This window comes from Typopeltis vanoorti, chromosome 7 (genome assembly GCF_054136105.1).
Source record: "Typopeltis vanoorti isolate ZY-2024b chromosome 7, IOZ_Tvanoo_1.0, whole genome shotgun sequence".
NCBI classification, from domain to species: Eukaryota; Metazoa; Arthropoda; class Arachnida; order Uropygi; family Thelyphonidae; genus Typopeltis; species Typopeltis vanoorti.
The window spans coordinates 64,332,561-64,353,017 of NC_143555.1; the positions used below are offsets into that span (position 1 = coordinate 64,332,561).

General features: G+C 36.7%; 1 protein-coding gene across 2 annotated transcripts in view; it reads right to left on the minus strand.

Moving 5' to 3' along the window:
* The window catches only part of LOC150104731 (protein meiotic P26-like), a 298,850-nt gene that overhangs the window by 93,937 nt on the left and 184,456 nt on the right, over positions 1-20,457 (minus strand). For both annotated transcript variants that reach the window (XM_090395315.1, XM_090395314.1), the window contains exon 9: positions 4,470-4,542. In XM_090395315.1, the coding sequence (XP_090251441.1) occupies positions 4,470-4,542 (73 nt within the window). The remainder of the gene's footprint in view (positions 1-4,469; positions 4,543-20,457) is intronic.

The following is a 20,457-nucleotide window of genomic DNA, read 5'->3' on the forward strand; positions in this document are numbered from 1 at the left end:
TGCTCTCACCACTCTATAAGGCAATGCATTTCCTGGTTCAACAACCACCATCCATGCAAAGAAACCAGTCCTCATCCTCTTGCTCCCAGCTTCCTTTTGCAACTTCCAGGGAAGGCCCCTTGTCATCGCTCCTTCCCACTGTTCCACGAAGCGAAAGAACTCCCCAGTATCCACCCTGTAACTGCCTCTCAACAATTTAAAAGTCTCGATCATATCACCTCTCCTTCTTCTATCCACTAAACTCTGCAGTACACATTCCCTCAGCCAGTCCTCATAACTAACACTGTACAGTCCTGAAACCATCTTTGTTATCTTCCTCTGTACCCTTTCCACGGTTAATTTATCCCCTTCAAATCCTGAAGACCAAATTTGACAACAATAGTCTGAGTGTGGTCTGATCTGGGTCTTATACAATGGAATGATAGCTTTTATCTCTGCAGGTCAGTATCCTTCTCAGTATTGCAGCAATCGTCTGGGATGCCTTCACCACCTTTGCAATATGTTCCCTGAATTTCAGTTTCTATCAATCATCACCCCCAGTTCTCTTGTCTCCCCTACGTCCTCCAGTACAGCTCTTCCAATCGAGTATGCAGCCTCCCATCAATGTAGAGCAAACTTCATTTGCCCATCTGTCTAGTTTATTCAAATCCTCTTGCAGGCTGCCGCGAATCTGCAATCTTACTAATAACCCTTCTCATCTTCACATCATCTGCAAACAACTGAATATCCACTTGCAATCCATTGACAATTTTCCCAAAACATTTCTATATGTCTGGTAATAATTTCCTACTCTGCAGTTTAGATATGCAACAAGGAACCAACTTTTCCTTTTTCCACTGAGTCAGCTGCCTTCTCTAATACCAAAAAAATTCTCCATTCCTTTCTTGGTAGAACCTTCTGTGGCACCATAAGCACAAATGTCTCATTGTCCAGTTCCCCATTCTAATATTTGTCCACATTCCTCTACTCTACTGACATTCAATAAGATTATCCTCATATTTAGTGTTAAATACTATAGCTACTCCTTCTTTCCTTGATTGTTATTGCCTGAATATAACATTTTGTATTTGTTGCTAAGAAAGATCTCACCTGGTTTTGTCTTCTTTGTTTCAGTTATGCCAATTATGTCAATCTGGTACTTATCTAATTCTTCTGCTAGTTCCATTTCTTTTCCATTGATGCTTCTTATGTTGATAATACCAATCTTGAACTCTGTTAATGTCGAGTTGGGATGTGTTCTGGGAATTTTTTCGATAGCTGACTTTTTGCTGTTTGTGCTGATTCCTCTGACAAAACCAATGGGGCCTTGTTTAACTGGATGATGCCCCAGCCAGCATTAAATTGTGTCATGTTGTACTTTTACATTGTAGTTTAAGCTAATAAGAATCCAATTTGTTGGCTAAATTCCAAATTGCTAGTCCATCCTTATTCGTTCAGTATCCAGATAGATACCTAACAGGGTGAACCACGAGAAGGCGAGGACTGGACATCAGGTTAGAAGCTCCAGTCAGTTCTCTGCATTCCTTAAAAGGCTACATGGAGGTCTCCTCCAAGTTCTACAGCTTTATAACCAACTTCTTAGTTTCTACACCTAGGCTCTTTGGAACAATCTTCTCCATACTTTCACCATATTTTCTCCAATGATTACAACCTTTGGATCTTCAAGAAACACATCAGCCAATTCATGGCACCATCATGTCACAATTCTTGAGACCTATTGTGCATGTGGGACTGATTGAAAAACTTAAGAGAGAAACTTGGGAAATGCCTTCACCATCCCTTGGTAATATGCACAGGACAGTAAGCTTTCCACTTAGACTTGAAAGACTGAATTTAAGAGAAAGTTTTTAACAGATATATATATATATATATATATATATATATATATATATATATATATATATATATATATATATATATATATATATATATATATATACCCACTGAATTGGTTGGTTTGTTCAGGGTTAATTAGTACAAGAACAACAAAGCATACAGCAGTACATAAGGTAATAAAAAATAATAACATATTATGTACAAGAAAATAAAATTTTAAATCCTCAACAATGCAATATATACATATAAGCATTTATGATCTGCATGCATCAGTACAAATTATTTTTTTTTTCTAAAAAAAGATAGAACTTCATGCACTTTGTCTATACATGATAAGATCAGCCAAAGTGTATGGCATTTCTCTCTTTAGTCAAGTGCTAGCACACCACTAGAATATACATGGTAAGTTATCATGGTGAGTTATCAGCACTCAAGAGATAATGTTTAAGATGACTGTAATCTATATGGGGCATAGCAGGAATAATCTCCTCGTCTTTGTTTTTATGTGAACTGGACTAGAAATGCTTAATTTCATGCAATTCATTTGCTAGTGTTTCCTGCCAAGATGACTGCCACTGATCATTTTACTCTGTTTTTATTAGCTATCCTTCGAATGTATCAATATGTGTGGGAGGTGGAAGCTGATAACCATTATATGGAGAAAGTACAAGGTGATCTAGCAGCTGTAGCTGCAATATCATCTCCCTTGATTCAAGTGGTTGGAAATCTGGCACAAGCAAACATCAAAATGAAGGATCTTCATGTGATACAATAATTGTAGAATATCAAAGTATTGGTATTGGATTGTATACAAGAGAGCAAATGAATTATATGATTCTGTACAAATAATACATTTTTCATAGCAGTTTTCTTTTATTTGTACAAAGTGCAAGCTGAATGGCATACAACTTAGCAGTACAATTACTCTATTCAAGTGAACTGAGTGGAGACAATGCAGTCAGGAAAAAACAGCAGTACAACTGACAGAAGTCTCAGATCTTAAACCATCCATGTACTTCCCATGGGAGAAGACTATGATGTTCAGTGCCTGGTAATACTGTTTTCTTTCACATGCATAATGCCTGGGTGAATAACAGTCAGCCGTGTGTAATACTGAAATTCCCAATGTGGGAGGAAAATGCTAGTCCACACAGGATGCTAATGTAAAGACTTTATTTTCAGGCCATAGCGAAATGATGAAAAGAAAGAGAAAGCAGATTCATTTGGTCTGATATAAAAGATTCGAATGGATGAAGTGTGAAATGCAGCAGTATCTATTTGTATACCTAGATGACAGATAGCATCTGACCATTAGAGGGTAATCACCCTTGTAGAATAGACTTTTGACCCATAATCAAGATCTGAGCAAACAGTGTGCAATACAGGCAAAGTGAACATTGATTAGCACCCCATTCTATTGAGGATAGAATGCAAAGGATATCCAATGTTTTCAGACATTTTCTGTTTTTGTTGCAAGGAATGTAAGCTTTCAATCTAAAATGAGGTCCGAACTTGACTTCAGTTGCTAGGGGGATAATACTTTGTCCACATTTTTTTTCTGCTGAAAACCTGGACCCTAGTTAGCAGTTTTGACTGTTTTGGGAGATCCTTCTGAATAAAGGGTGATATTTTCCCTGCTGGCTTTCCATCTATTGCATGGACAATGAGAAAGAATATTATATTTACATGTGTGTGTCAGATATTTTCTCTTTCTTATTTCTCTTATCAGACAATGTGTCTATGGTGTCTGTACTTTGTTGGAGCCCAAGTTCCAAAGAGTTTGAGGATGAAGGACTCATGATCAAAGAGATTTTGGGTTTGGGACCAGGGATGCTCATCCATTATGGAGGCATACATGAATGCTCACTATCCAGGACGTGATAGGTGTCCTCGGAAGCGGAATGCCAGATGTTATACCAGCAATGCAGCAAACCTTGAGCCCTGTCCTCAGACCATGGGAGAAGATGACTTACTAACACCACTACCCCTTGCAGATTATTATACTAGGTGACTGATCCCCAGGATGCCACAATGTGCCAAAGGCAGAACACGATTTCCATGATCACACCTTTTCAGATATTTGCAGGTTGCACCAGATAAACAAGGTGATAAGGAATGGGATTCAAGATTGTGGTCTGAGAACATAAAAGCAAAAAAGATGTAATTCATTCTATCTCACCATGGGTGTAATATTGTAGTCTATGCTATAGATGACTACAAACCTTTCACATATGTTAGTAATCATAAGACAAAATGTTTCAGTATCTTATGAGAACTGCAGATGCTAAATTTATTGTCTGCGGCTTCAACATCAGCAATACTTAGCTAAAAGCAAAATGGTTTATGTATCAAATGCATTTTTTTCTGTTCTGGGAATGCTCATATGCATACTATAGTGTCTTTCTTCCGCCTTTAGTAATACATCTGGATGTTGAAATAGAAGATACAGGTGTGCCATTTACTGTCAAATATTTCTTTTGCTCTATAAACATTATAAACCATTATAAATAAATGACAGCAATAAAATTTCTTATGTTCAGATGTTTCATTTCAAAATAAAGAGATGACAAACATTTTGTATTTGAGAATTTGATTCCAGTACACTATTACAAGTATCAGTTAATAAATATTACCTTATCTGCATGGTATTTAATTTTGCTGCAGCACTCCGAAGAGGTGGGGCACAGCCTGACTGACCTGATAATGCTGTTAACAAAAAACCTAATTTAGTAATTCTACAATTTTGAAAAACAGAAATGATCAAAATAGCATAGTGCAAAATTCAGCACCAAGTGTGGATAGAACAGCACTTTTGATTAAAATGTTTCTGTTTATCAGAAACTATCCTATTATTTCACATATTCTAAAGTTTAGAGTGTAGGATAAAGCAAACAGTAAATCTAAACAATTACTTCACAATTACAAAGTCTGAAATAAATTATATAATGGATTGCTTATAAAATAATAAAAATTGGCTAAAATTACCAGCTTGCAAAATTGATATAAATGACACAGATAAAAAAAAAAAAAAGGAGAAAAATGAAAAGACCAATATAATCCTATCCCTAGAGGTATACATGGGGAGGGAGGGATAAGACTTCATCCTTCCAATAAGTGTTTACCCCCTCTACAGCAAAACCAGTAATCAGTGCAACATTTTGCTGAATATTTACCTTTGCATTGAATATCAATTACAAGATAAAATATTAGTAGATAATAATACCAAAAATGAACCTGTTTGTTGCTAAGTTCCTACCTTCTATCAAAAGGCAAGAAAGGGAACTTGTATGTACAATATTCCCTCCTCAGTACTGGGCATTTAAATTCTTTGTCATGTTAAAATAATTCTAGTGACTATTTAGAAAGTACAATAGTAATAGTATTCCAGCTAATTATAATATGCTACACATGAATTATATCTATCATATGATTATTGCTTACATATATTTTAATAAATTTAATTTAATCCTTTATCCAAGTATAAGCAAACAAAGTTTGCGCCTGAAAATATCTTCAGGACCGAGGTAAGATGGTACATCCCTTGGCAAACTCACAGCAAAGGTGGACCAAGTTCTCATCACTCTTTGTCTCAGTATCTCCCATGATGCAAAGCATATCTCCTTGTGGACAAGTATACTGTTATGCATTAAGGGAAGGGCCACTACCCATTTCAACCTTTATTGAGGTCTCGTCAGTGAGAGGCAGACCCAGAGTGCTGATACTAAGGCAGAAGCAATGGAGAGGTCATATTTACTTATATGAGTTGCCAACCAGTGTACCACTTTATTATTAAATTACTCTGGATTTAGAGAAAGATGTTGGAAGTTTATTTTGCACTTGGTTAGACTATAATAAATTTAGTTTAATACTTTATCCAAGTGTAAGCAAACAAAGCCTGAAAATATCTTCAGGACTGAGGTAAGGTTGTACATCCCTTGGCAACTCGCAGCAAAGGTGGACCAAGTTCTCATCACTCCTTGTCTCAGTATCTCCCATAATGCAAAGCACATCTCCTTGCAGACATGTATAACCAAGTGTAACATAGTCTAACCAAGTGCAAAAGGAACTTCCAACATCTTTCTCTAAATCCAGAGTAATTTAATAATAAGGTGGTACACTGGTTGGCAACTCATATAGGTAAATATGACCTCTCCACTGCTTCTGCCTTAGTATCACCACTCTGGGTCAGCCTCCCACTGACGAGACCTCAATAAAGGTCGAAACTGGTCTGGGTAGTGGTCCTTCCCTTAATGCATAGCAGTATACATGTCTGCAAGCAGATGTGCTTTGCATTATGGGAGATGCAGAGACAAGGAGTGATGAGAACTTGGTCCACCTTTGCTGCGAGTTGCCAAGGGATGTACCACCTTACCTCAATCCTGAAGATATTTTCAGGAACAACTTTGTTTGCTTATACTTGAATGAAGGATTAAACTAAATTTATTATAGTTTAACCAAGTGCAAAATAAACTTACATATATTTTGTTTGATGACCAAGATTTTATACTTTGATTAATTGACTGATTTATGGTTTATTGGTACACGGACAGCAAAGTCACAGCAGTACACAAGATAATAAATAAAGTGATAAATTAGTAAATAATATGTTGTACAAAAAGCAAATTTTTAAAAAATTATAAATTTAGCAATGCAGTTTCCACACAAAAATAGAATTCATAATAATTATTATTATTACTACTTGACCATGTCCAGTGAGTCCAAAGACTCATCGACGGAGGGCATCTACTTTACAACTCTCTGTCTCCACCACTCAATCCACCAACTACAACGAACCACAACTACCACCATCTACACACCAATACCACCTACCACCCCAATAATCAAGTGCTTATTATAAATTAATTAAAAAGTTAAAATCATTATGCAATTTGTCAGTCAGATAACATCTGCCTGAGTGTATTGGCTCAGCTAGATTAGTAAAAACTTCATTCCTCTCTTGTGTAAAGTGCTGGTACTCCACTAGATTATGACAAATGGTGAAATGTGTTGCATTTTTTACACATAGATGGGTCATCAGCCCTCGGTAAATAAGAATGTGTAAGATGACTATGCAGGGCCAATCAAGAGCAGCTTCCTCTCTTCTGTTTCTAAGTTGACAAGATTGCTAATGCTTAATCTTGAGCAATTTGTTTGTCAGTGCTTCCTGCCATTGGGCAATTAGCTTTGATTTTATAAACTGTCTGCAGATGGTGCTACCAAACAGCATGTTAAAAATGAATGAGCTAATCTAGCAGCTCCATCTGTAGTCTTATTTCCCTTAATTCCAATGGGTTTAGGAATGCAGCACAACTGAACATCAAAATTTAGGATATTCATTTTGTATAACAGTTGTAAGAACTCACAACACACTGGATGTGGATTAAACCTAGAAGAGAAACAGACTGTAAAGAACTCAAGGAGTCTGTCTAAATTGCACACTTTTATTAGCAGTTCTCTTTTATATGCACAAGTTCAAGCTGAATTGCATGCAACTCTGCTGTATAATTATGGCAATCAAATGGGATCTAGTGGAATAAAATAATGTCAAGAAACACAGCAGTGTGACCAACAGAGACCTCCGATCTAACCATCAGTACAGATGGGAAGGAAATCAGAGTGAGCCAGAGCAGATCATATAAAGGGAATTCCAGGTCTGGTAACCTTTAGCATGGAATATCAAACCTGACAAAAGCATAGGGTCTGCCCTTGTTGCAAAAGGCATCATGGAAGATGTAATAAGGAAAGTTGGGAAGAGAAGTTGTTGTAAAGGGTGCCAGTTGTGGTGCCAAAATCAATAGCGTGGTGGTTCACGTTATTGATATTGGAATTTATACTCCTGATGTTAGTGAAGTAAATATAGAAGTTTTTTTTTTAATGTGAGGAATTCTGAGGTTGAGTTTTTTGGGATGTATTTTAAGTTTCTTTTGCAATTATTTTAAGTGATTCTGATGGGGTTTTTTTGAGATTTTTTAGCTGCTGTGACTAGGATTTTTTGTATTGCTGATGAGGTCATAAGTAAAAACAGAATGGGAAAATTAAAGTAGCACGACATGCAGCAGAAATGAAGGACTTAGGAGTTATCTCTCACTCTCACAGGGAATAACTAGACATCAAGTGTGGCTTCAGGCAGCACCTGAGGCCACACTTGATGCTTACTCAGACTCCCTACAGGCAAAACCCAGCAAAGTAAGCAGCAGGATTATTCACCATTGGGATACCATTGGATTCAGTTCTGTGTAATACCTGGCAGCCAGAAGGAAGTACTTGTTCCCTGATTAAAAGGTCTGAAAGAGGGGGGAGCAAGAGCAGAAAGGCCTTCAACCACACATTGCATGTAGAAAGAGAAAATGGAGGTGGACAGAAACCCTACTCTAGAGATGAAACAGGGCAAACACCACATCATGCATCCAAAAAAAGGGAGGAGATGATGTTTCATAAAGTGATGAAAGACAACAGGGAAGGTATGCGTTAAAGGTTTAATTTGTACAATAAATAATTTTTACCATATCACGTGTGATTTTATAATTACCTGAGACAATATGTAATGCAGGGGACTGAAGGTTCAAGAGTGCTGGATTGGTCATAACATTGGGAAACTTAACAGTAACCAAGATGACTCTGCTCAGAGAAAAGTGATCATTATGATTCTAACCTGGCTTGATCTTCTGTCTTGACCTGGGAAATTGTCAAACATGCAGAATTTTTTGTTAAGGAGTAATGTATGTATAAGATCTGATAAGGTTGGAGTCTTGACAGGTAACAGGTTGATTTGGAGGAAAATTGTAGATAGGAAGTTAGTAATGATGTAAATTTTTCATGTCGTACTATCATATCCTGTACACCCCTTGAGGGTACATGTCAGGAATTCTATGATGATGATAAGTATATATGTACGCGTGTAGAGGCTTAAGTGCTGTGAGGACATCATGTTGGAGGCTTAATGGATTTTTTACAACACTCACAAAGAATTAAAATAGAATTTAATACTTCCTATATTTCGTCCTAGTCACTAGGACATCTACAGGGATTACAAAAACAATTAATGTAACATATACACAAATAACAAACAATACTAAGCCCAACCACGTGGGTGGCACTAAAGTCCTATCTAGGTAGAGCGCCCTCTAAGGGCAGTAGTAGGTGGCCTGGAATGTAAGGTGGGAACTCTGGTGATGAGTGTTTCCCAAATCTTCGTAAGCTTAATGCAACCGTATTTATTGAGATTTGGTTGGTTTTTGAGAGCTGCTGCTGCTGCTTCTAAGAAAAGTCTCTCTTTCTTGAATTTGCTGTGGTGGAGCATGATGGTTTTCTTCCATGCTACCCTGTGGGTGGTGTCCAAAACATGGTCAGCCAAGCCTGAATGGCCATAGTTGTGTTTGAAGATGTAAGACTTGCGTTCCTCTAGACGGATGGATGCTGATCTGCCTGTCTGTCCAAAGTACGCCAGCTTACAGGAACAGGGTACTTTGTAAACTCCAGGCAGAGAGAGAGGAGGGAGCTGATCTTTCGTAGAACGGATAAGGGTAGCAAGTTTGCGGTGGCTATTTTTTCCGAAGTGCCTCGGATGTAGGGTATGGTGATGGCATTTTTAAAATCTTGTTGACGAGAAGGACGGGGAATGGGGGAGGAGTTGATTATTTTTTTGATACTATGATCGCTGTAGCCATTGGAGAGGAAAGTGCTGTGTATGTGGTTAAGCTCAGTAATGAGGGCGGTTCCACTGGAACAAAGATTGTGGGCTCTCTTGGTAAGAGTTTTAATAATGCCATAACAATATGGCATTATTAAAACTCGTGAAAATGCATTGGTCTACAGAATAGATTCTCATCACGCCCAATGTTACGTGATGTTATGACTGAAAAACAATTCAGTCTCAACATAAAGTATTTGCATTTTTAGAATAACGAGGAATATGATCATGCAACACATCCTTGCCCAGTCCTCAACAAAATTTATTATTTTCTGATGAATATTCGTCAGGAATTTAGATCAGTATACATTCTTGAGAGAGAGAGAGAGAGAGAGAGGAGTATCGATGAAAGCCTTATGTCATTAAAAGGCAGATTGAAATGAAGGCTGTATATTCCCCCAAAAGAGAGCAAAGTTATGAGGAAAAATTTATGCTTTGTGAAGTGCAAAGTGGATATGCTTGCGATTTTAAATCTTATACAGGAAAGCAATCTGTACTCGAGAATGATAAATATTTGGATCTTCCCTTGTCAATGCGTGCAATAATGGAATTAGTATACCCCTTACTGGGGAAAGATTACTGAATTACAATGATTAACTACTATACGTGTCCTGAACTCACTGATTTACTTTTACAGTCGTGCAGATAATTATTGTACCTAAATGCAAAGAATAAGAGCCATGCCTCCAGATTTGCCATCAGGAAAACTGTCGAAAGGGTGAAATCAGAGCTTATCAGCAAGGGAGTCTTTGTATTGATACTATGTAGGGAGGAAAAAAAGTTTTTCTGCTGTTTTCCCTGCACAATCCATCTATGGAATTCATGAAGAAGCATGGTTTCAAGAAAGACAAACCAAAAGCAGTGTGTGTGCGAGCGCACGCATACAACAACACTATGGGCGGAATCTACAGGTGCGATCAGTAGCTATAATTTTACTCTGTAATGAGAAAATAACATAAAAAACATTACAAAAAAAGTGTTTGGACATATATTAGATTTCAGTATTTGGAACAGTTTCTTCCGATACAAGAAAACATAAGTCTACAATAACATACCTCGATTACAGAGCAGAAATCGTAAAAGCAATGTTACAAGTTTATGGTCCTTCCAAGCAGGGAAAACTTTATCACCCACACAAAAACACCTGCATGCAAATTTTATGTCCACTTTAAAAAAATCAGAAAGGAGACAATCTGGTGTCCTGAATGTAAAACTACTTTGTGCTTCAGGGTGTTCCATACTGTTGTTTGGAACACCCTGAGTTTGAACTGAGATGCCTGAGTGTACTGATTCCAGTTCCCTTGAAAAGGAATTTGTTAAAGTTATTTTAATAACACACAGAATATTGTTCCTCTCAAAGTGGATAATAGTACCCTTTGTTTGAGGGAATAAAATAAAAATAGGAAGGATCATCAGGACACATGCCTTCTAAGTGCAAAACCTTATCTTCCTTTATGTCCACAACCACAAAAGTTTGGAAATCTATAAGACGTTAATGTTATATGTAATTAACAGGAGAGATAAGAGTAAACATGTATTTTCAAGCTTCCAAAATAAACTGGATGATGGCCTTGCACTATACTATTTATGGAACCAAATTCATTTATCACCTAAATATTTTCATAAACATTCGTGCCAGTATTGAGGATTCTAATCTGCAGTCACTTAGTAAAAAAACAGTGACCTTCTTCAGTTGGCTACTCAAGCTTAGTTCTCTCAATCAGGAAAATAATTGAGTCAACCAAGGCCGTGATTTTGTTTTGATTGGAATTATGCAGAAACAACTATGAGGCAACATTGTGTGTTTGATATTTTTTAGTGCTTTGCATGTTTGCTGAATAATGCGATGTCTTGGTAGGGAAAAACCATCATCTCAGTATGAGACTAACTTATTTTCATTTGAAAAGCCCTAACGAAGGTTCTCATATTACTACATAGGTTTCGAACCCAGGTTTTCAAACCGAAGAAAACTGTTGGATTCTCCTCACATCTGCATTAGAGACATACTATGGACCACATATCTTATATCTGTGAAACATGTTTGCCAGCAAATTTGTTTTTTCTGCATGGGGAAGTGCCCTAATTTCTAAAAAGAGATAAAATTGGAATATTTTTTCTATTGTTTTAGAAACGGCATTTATAAAAAAAAAAAAAAAAAATCTCATGGTCACAGTTCTTACAGAGCAAAATTTTCTGGATGAGCTGTGAAATCCTCAGTTTTCCATGACTAGCAAATGCAAAAGACTAGAAAGAGTTTTTACTATTCATCCTAGCACACAGCAAGTTTCAAGTTCTACATTACTTGAAAGAAAAAACAAGAAATATGGCTACTTTCAGAATATAGAACATAGAAAAATAGAGTTCTTATTATTATATTCTTGTTGTTGAGTAGCAGTAGCAATATTTTAGTAAATGTTGGATAAAAGGATTCTTTTTGTGTGCATATCAATTTATATCAGAAATTGATATGTAAACTATATTCTATAACAGCATAGTGATACTAACAATAGTTACATAACAATAATATAACATTCTGTTATTCTCATTCACTCTGGAAAAATGAACAAAATAAGATTAACTATTACTGTTATTATAAAATTTTTATTTCTAATGGAAAAGAAAGAAAACAATTACTATTAGAACATGCAATTTTCCAAATATCTACAGAGTAATCCTCAACAGAAGATGCTCATGTTATCTCATAATGCTCAAATCTGTTTTTCATGAAATCTCAGTTTTTATCAGGGGAAAATATGCTTCAATTGAAAAGTAAATTATTTCACCAAAATAAATAAATAAATAATGTGAATATTTTCCCCTTGCCAGCACACAGAACTGATGTGATACGGGTTCCTAATTTCTTGTTTGATATATATATATATATATATATATATATATATATATAAGATGCCTTAATTATATTCCAAACACTTCTGAATAGTAGGCTAAATCATTCTCTGAGATGTTTTATTTCTTAATTTTTGAAGCATTCTGTGCATCACAATCCAGCCTAATGCAACTGGTTTTTGAAAGTTGCCTATTATAAGATTGCTTTCTTAGTAAATAAGAATACAGTTTGCTGAAAGTGAAGCTTTGTTCTGTTACATTTTCATAGCTGTGCATGCCACAGTTTAGAAATTTTCCAAGTAGCACTAATAATATTTGTATTTATTACAAAACAGAAGGTAAAAAAAAAAAAATGTTATGACATATTCAAAGTGGGGGGAAATAAGATTCTGCATAAACAGAAATGTAAAAAAATTATTTCGTGCAGTTCAGCTTCCTTCTTTTTTTAAGATCAGAAAATAATATTAACCTTCATATCTAATTTTCATAACATAAAACTAAGACTTTTTAAGTATGAATCTTAACAGATAATGTATTAGTAAAATTACAACAAATTTAGATTATTGTTAGTTCCTAAACAGCTGATTACTGGTCTAGAAAGTAGTGGTTGGAATAATCAAATTGCATAAGACAGATAAGAGAATAATTATTTCATTTCATTTCTTGGCAGGTAAAACGAAGTTATAGATTTTGGATACTGAAATGTGATGTACACATGACAAAAAGTATGAAATACGAAGGAATAAAAAAATAGATATTTATAATTCAGTTACTATTGGCAGTTGTGGTAAAGGGGGGGGGGATTGGAATACTTCAAAATGGACATAAAATTTAAATCAATTCCAAATAGGACATATCACACATAATTTCATCATATATTTTACAACTGTTAAGAAATAAAATTGTTATTATTGAAATGCACACTCTACAAATAACAATAATAATCACTTTCGTTTTTTGTTCTCAATGTTTTTCAAGTCAAAGTTGCAACTCCGCTACAAATAAGTTTGACAGATTCAACAATATTATTTCCTTATTTCTTTTTCTCATGTGGGAGAAAAACAGTAAAATGTCACTCTTATACTTATATCAGATGTTCTGTTGGCAAAAATAACAAGAAAATAATCATGTGCACTTTCTTTTCAAAATACAAATAAAGAACATTGTAAATTCACCCAATGAAAAAAAAAAGTACATATTTTTCTTCTTATGTTTTTTTCTTTCAGTGCAAAGAAGAAATCACTGCACATTTTAAAAAGATATTTTCTTCTAGTTTAGATACATGGCATTGTTGAAGTAGCTATACCTTTGCTACTATTGTAAACTAATTCTTGTAGATAAACTTATACGTTCATAATACATAACTGTCAGATTTTAGGGAAAGATAACATATACTAAAATATTAATTAAACAACTTTAATTAATACTTCCTATATTTCGGTAATGTTACATTACCATCTTCAGGGAACATAAAAATAATGATATGTACATGCAGGCACTAACACTAAACAAATATGGCTGAAGAAAACAACTGAATCGGTCCTAGAATCCTAAAAGTCCCCCTAATGGGCTAAATTGGGTTGTCTTGGCTGTAGGGCTTATGTTCTTAGGATGCAAGCGTCCCATATTTGGGGCAGTCTCATGCATCCAAATTTGAGGTTTGGGGAGTTTTTTTTTAGAGCTGAGGCTGATTCCAGGAATAATCTCTCATATTTATAATTGTTGTGGTGTAGTAAAGTGGCTTTCTTCCAGCAAATTTTGTGGCGAGTGTCCAAAGCATGATCAGCAACTCTTGAGTGGCTGTATTGGTGGAACCAGATATAGTCCTTATGTTCAGATATCCTGATATTAGCTGTCCTGCCTGTTTGGCCATAGCAGGACAGTTTGCAACTACAAGGGACCTGGTATACCTTACACAAATTGCTCAAAAACCGACCAGAATACCAGATAACCCGAACCACTCCCCAAATACCCTAGTAGATCTCTTCCTTACTAATGACCCCTCCAAATATGCAGTGAATGTCGTGAACCCCCTGGGTAATTCTGACCACAACTTAGTGCTCATCTCCTCCCCCCATGCAACAACGCTTACACAGTCACTACCACACAAGAGTAGTTTGGCATTATAACAGTGCCAAATGGGACAGTCTCTGAGATTACTATGCTTCATTCCCATGGTTGGACTTCCAGTCTTCCAGTCCAAACATATGCACCGAACGTATCACCAAAGTAATCCTCACTGGCATGAAAACATATATTCCCCACACTAATCAGAACTGCCGTCCCTTAACTAAACCCTGGTTCCTCAAAAAATGTGCCAAGGCTGTACAAATGAAAAATCAGGCATACCACAACTGGCTCAAATCAAGAACCCCATCCTCATTCAAAGCCTATACTGAAGTCCGAAACAGATGCAAGAAAATTATCAATACTTCTAAAACAGAATTTGAATGGGCAAAAAGCAGGAAGCTTGCAGCCTGTTCAAACGGCAGCCATGTCTTTTGGTCTCTTCCCAAGGCAATTGGCAGTAACTTTTGCTCTACACTATTCCCACCTCTGGCTCAATTGCAACATCACCCATAGAAAAAGCTAGCCTCCTGGCTTCACACTTTGCCTCCAATGCACACATAACTGACAATGGCAAACCCTCCGGTCATTCCAACTGCCCAACATACAATGCTCCCTGTATCCTTTGCCAAAAAGATATCACAAACCTGTTGTCTAAATTAGACACAAAAATGTCTCCTGGTCCTGATGGCATTCCTCCAATTATCCTGAAGGTCTGTGCACCAGAACTGACTCCTATCCTATGCCATCTGTACACACTCTCTTACTCCACTGGTATATATATATCCCAAAGCCTGGAAACTGGCCTATATTCAACCCATTCCTAAAAAGGGTGACAAATCACTGCCATCTAACTACCGCCCTATCTCACTCACTTCAATCCTATCTAAAGTAATTGAGAAAACCATCAACTCTCAACTCCTAATCTACCTTGAAGGTACCCAGCTATTAAGCGACCACCAGCATGGATTCCGTCAAAGCCGTTCAACAGGAGATCTACTCTCATACATCACCCATCACTGGACAAATGCCATGGAGAAATTCGGTGAATCCTAAGTAGTTGCACTTGATATCTCTAAAGCCTTTTACCGAGTCTGGCACAAAGGCTTACTAAGGAAACTCCCATCATTTGGACTGCCTCAGGGCTTCTGCAGATGGATTGCCAGCTTCCTGTCTGGACGCACACTATGTGTGATGGTAGACAGCTCTCTATCCTCTCACCATCCAACTAATGCTGGGGTCCCACAAGGTTCAGTTCTCTCACCCACTCTCTTCCTTCTTCAGTTGACCTCTAATTCTACACAGTTTTGCAATGACAGCACATTACATTCCTCCCTTTCATTTGACAAACCCTACTCTACACGACTCACTTCAACCACCACTGCCCTTAATTCTGACCTCCAAGCCATCAGATAACCTCGTCAACTTCAACGCTAGTAAAACCCAGTTCTGTCTTATTTCTCACAAAAAAGAACCATTTTCCCCCAGCATTGTTTTCGATGACACTCAAATTCCCAGACAAGATGAAATTTCTCTTCTCAGAATTACCCTGACATCAAGCCTCTCCTGGCATAAACACATCACAACCATTGCATCCTCAGCTTCCAAAAAACTGGGTTTTCTCTTTTGCTCAAGATGCTACTTCACCTCTAAACAGCTGTTAACATTATACAATTCACAAATCCGCCCAGCTATCGAATACTGCTCTCACATCTGGAACAGGGCTCCTAAAAGCTCCCTCAAAATGCTTGACTCAATACAGAGGAGCGCAATTAGACTAATAAATGACCCATCTCTCACCAACTCACTCCCCACTCACATAGACGCTTGGTCTCTGCATAAATATTTCCATGGGAAATGTACATCTGAAACAGCATCAAAAATTCTCCCACTCTGTACTAAGCCCATTGGAACATGTACAGCTGTCGCCCAACATCCTTTCACAGCACACCTTGAAATTCACAGAACGAGTTTCTTTTCCTCCTCGTTCATCCCTGCTACTGCGGTACTGTGGAACAGTTCCCCCCCCCCCGACGTATTTCCCAAGGAATACAACATACAGGCATTTAAATCAAATGTAAACAAGTTTCTCCTTTCCCAACCCACCACCCATATACAGTACTAATGTACTACAGGTTAACCAGCCAACCTCTCGTATATAGGCCCAACATAAAAAAAAATAATAATAACAATAATAATAAAAAACTCCAGGTAGGTCTAGGGGAAGTGGCTGGTCTTTGTTGGAGCAGATAAGAGATGCCAATTTTTTATATGGTTTGTAACAAGTTATCAGGTCATATTTTTTTTAAGATTTTTGTAAGCTTTACAGAAGTACCCCAGATATAAGGAATGGTGATAGATTTAAAGTAATCTGTGTTATGGAGGAGGGTGGGAGGGTTGTGGTTAATTGGTTTTAATATTTTTTGAATTGTAGCCATTGGCTATGAAGGTGTTAAGAATATGGTTAAGTTCAGTAGTTAGGGCATTGTTATCTGAACTGATTAATTTTGCCCTGTTATATAGGATTTTTATAATCCCATATTGTATTTTTGATTGCTGGTGAATGTATCTACCTGTATGTGTTGGTTTTCTGTAAACAGAGAAAGCCAGGGATCCATCAGGCTGGCGTGTAATCAGAGTGTCTAAGAAAGGGAGATTGTTATTGTTTTCTTTTTTCAAGGTAAATTGGATCCTGGGGGATGTTGATTGTTTAAGTGCGATAAGAAGTTGTGGAGTGTGTCCAAGGCCATGATGCCAAATAGCGAACACATCATCTACATAGCGTAGCCAAACAGTAGGTTTAAGTGGAGCCGAGTTTAAAGCTTTTTCTTCGAAAATAAAGGTCTCCATAAAGAAGTTGGCCAAGGGTGGAGAACACAGTGAAGTTGTGGCCTAGCGAGAGAGCGCTGATTGCTTCAGGGTAGGGGATGACAGGTTTATTACTGTGTTGAGTGGTAGTTGAGGTTTGCAAGCTGAGTTCTTTTTTTAAATTTTTGAATTTTTTGATGAGCCGATATCGAATTTCTTCGAATTCTTTTTCTGCTGAAGCATTAGAGACATCAAAAAGGATCGTCCAAAGTCATCGTTCAGTATGGCGGCAAGCTCTTCTTCTAGTGCACAAATAGCCTCACTGGCATCAGTCAAGAGAAAGCAGGCAGTGGCAATCTGCTCCCATAACAGAGCGAAGCTAGTGCATCTATATATGAGAAGAGTTTTAGGTGAAGTGAATCAGTTTTAATTTCTATTATCCCAGCAGTGTTTTAGAAAGGCTAATCGATTCAGTTGTCTAGAGATCTTCAGTTTTAACTTGCCATATTGATTGGCCTTGAGTGTGATGGAATCTCCGTGGATTATTGTAATTCTTGTAGATAAACTTATATGTTGGTGATATATAACTATCAGATTTTAGGGAAAGACAACATATACTGAAATATTAATTAAACAACTTTATATAAGGGAAATATCACTGTAGTTCTAAACAAAACCGACTACACAGGTAAGCTTACCTCTTTACTATTAGATCGGTCTACATGCCTCCCTATAGAATATGATCCCACATAGAATATGAAAAATACTCTAACAACTTTTGTTTCCCAAAGGAAGTAAGGAAGGTTGTATAATCTTAAACTTTTTTGAAGATTGGTGGGCAACTATTCTGCACCCGGCGGCCTGAAGCTATCAATGATTTTTAAAGGCATTTATAATGGAGGAGGTATGGCAGATAACTGTCACTATCTCAGCTCTAAAATACTCCCCAAACCTCAACAAATTTGGATGCATGAGATTTCCCAAACATCAGCCCTACAGCCAAGACAACCCAATTTAAGGGGCACCTTTACGACTCTAGGACCGACTTCAGTTGTTTTCTTCAGCCATATTTGTTTAGTGTTAGTGAATGCGTGCACATATCATTTTTTTTATGTTCCCTGAAGATGGTAATGTAACATTACCAAAATATAGGAAGTATTAATTAAAATTGTTTAATTAATATTTTAGTGTACATTGTCTTTCCCTAAAATCTGACAATTATTTTAAACTAAAATGTATGAGCATGTTCTTCCCCAAGTGATTTTGAAAATAAATTCTCTGAAATATCTGCAGATTGACTGTTAAATTATTTAAGGAATTGACCACATAAACTAGAATATTAATTAAAAGAAACTTAAATAAATACCTCCTATATTTCGGAAATGTCACATTGCCATCTTCATGGGAACATACAACTATGACACGTGTACTACAAAAAGAATATGAGACAGAAGAGAGAAAACTACTGTTGTTCATAGAGCTAAAGCTTCCCCCTAGTAAGCTATAGTGGGTTGTCTTGGCTGTTGAGCTGAAGTTCTCAAAATGCAAGCTTCCCAAATCTGGGGCAGTCTCATGCACCCAAATTTGTTGAGGCTTGGAAATTTTTAGAGCTGAGGCTGATTCCATGATGAACAATCTTTCATATTTAAATTTACTGCAGTGTATTACCCCCCCCCCCTTCCACAGAATACATTGGAAGAAAGCCAAGTTAATACACTGCAGCAAATTTAAATATGAAAAATTGTTCATGGAATCAGCCTCAGCTCTAAAAACTTTCCAAACCTCAACAAATTTGGGTGCATGAGACTGCCCCAAATTTGGGAAGCTTTCATCTTGAGAACTTCAGCCCAACAGCCAAGACAACCTAATACAGCCTGCTAGGGGGAACCTTTAGAACTCTAGGAACAACAGTAGTTTTCTCTCTTCTGCCTCATTTGCTTTTTGTAGTGCCTGTGTGCATGTGTCATAGTTGTATGTTTCCATGAAGATGGCAATGTGACATTGCCGAAATATATGAGGTATTTATTAAAGTTTCTTTTAATTAATATTCCAGTGTTGTAAATTCCTTATATAATTTAACAATCGTGTTACCAATGTATAAGCCTATCTACAAGAATCTGCAGATTGAATAGCCCCCAATTCAATAACCCCCAAAAAATTTAAACGATTATGTAGCACATATGCACCTTATTTATTTATTTTTTTTTTTAAAGAATTCAAATCCTTTTGTTTTCTAAGGTAATTGTATGAAATAAGTTAAAATTTTCAATAATAAAAGTGAAACTGATCATTATAAATTAAGAAATTGTAAATACTGTAATCAGCCTATAAAAGAAATATCAGTATTTCTGTTTAGAATGTCTGCTGATGTATTCTGCACTACAGCTTGAGGCACTTCAGCGTGATTTCTGACAGTGTTCTTTCTTTTCTTTCTCAATAGCAGTGAGAGTGATCTAAGCCTATAGCCTTTCCTCCTGCTTAGAGGACTATTATCGAGTATTTCTAAGATGTAGACTATTTCTGAAATAGCAACCAGCAGCAGTAGAAGTAGCAATATTTAGAATTTTTTTTAAGAAAAAAAAATAAATAACACTACTGAACTTTTTTTTTATTGTGGCATGCATATAAAGTTTTACATGGTGAAAATATAGCATAGTATTTCTAAAACTTAGAATAATTTCAGCAGACAGCTGATTTTAGACTGCAAAGAAATAGAAAGGGGCTCACACTGCATGGCAAACCCAAGATACCTGAGCTAGACCTGATCTTACTTCCTACAACACACACTTGGTATATCATGTCAGTAGACTGGTCTTCTACTCTTCTTTCCTCTACTCTCTCTTACTTCTTACTCCCCCCGCCCCCAATGCTATTAGAGCAATTCGAAGGTGAGGGGCGACTCTTTCCTCTCCAACTGTAGTTTCCACTATCTACTAAAAAAGGGAAGCCTAGTTGCCTTAGGGTGGTAGTCCCACAACTGGGATACCTATTATCATGCTAGTAACTTGACATAGGGAAAACACATATTACTTTCAAGTCTCAACAAAATCCAAACTAGACAGAAAACATGGGAAAAGACTGCAAACTGAAAAAGTTTAAGAAACTTGGGAAAAAGAAAAATGTGGTGAAATATGCTACATGGAACATTAGAAGCATAGCACATAAAGAAGAAGAATTACATAAAATTTTAAATGATGAAAATATAGAAT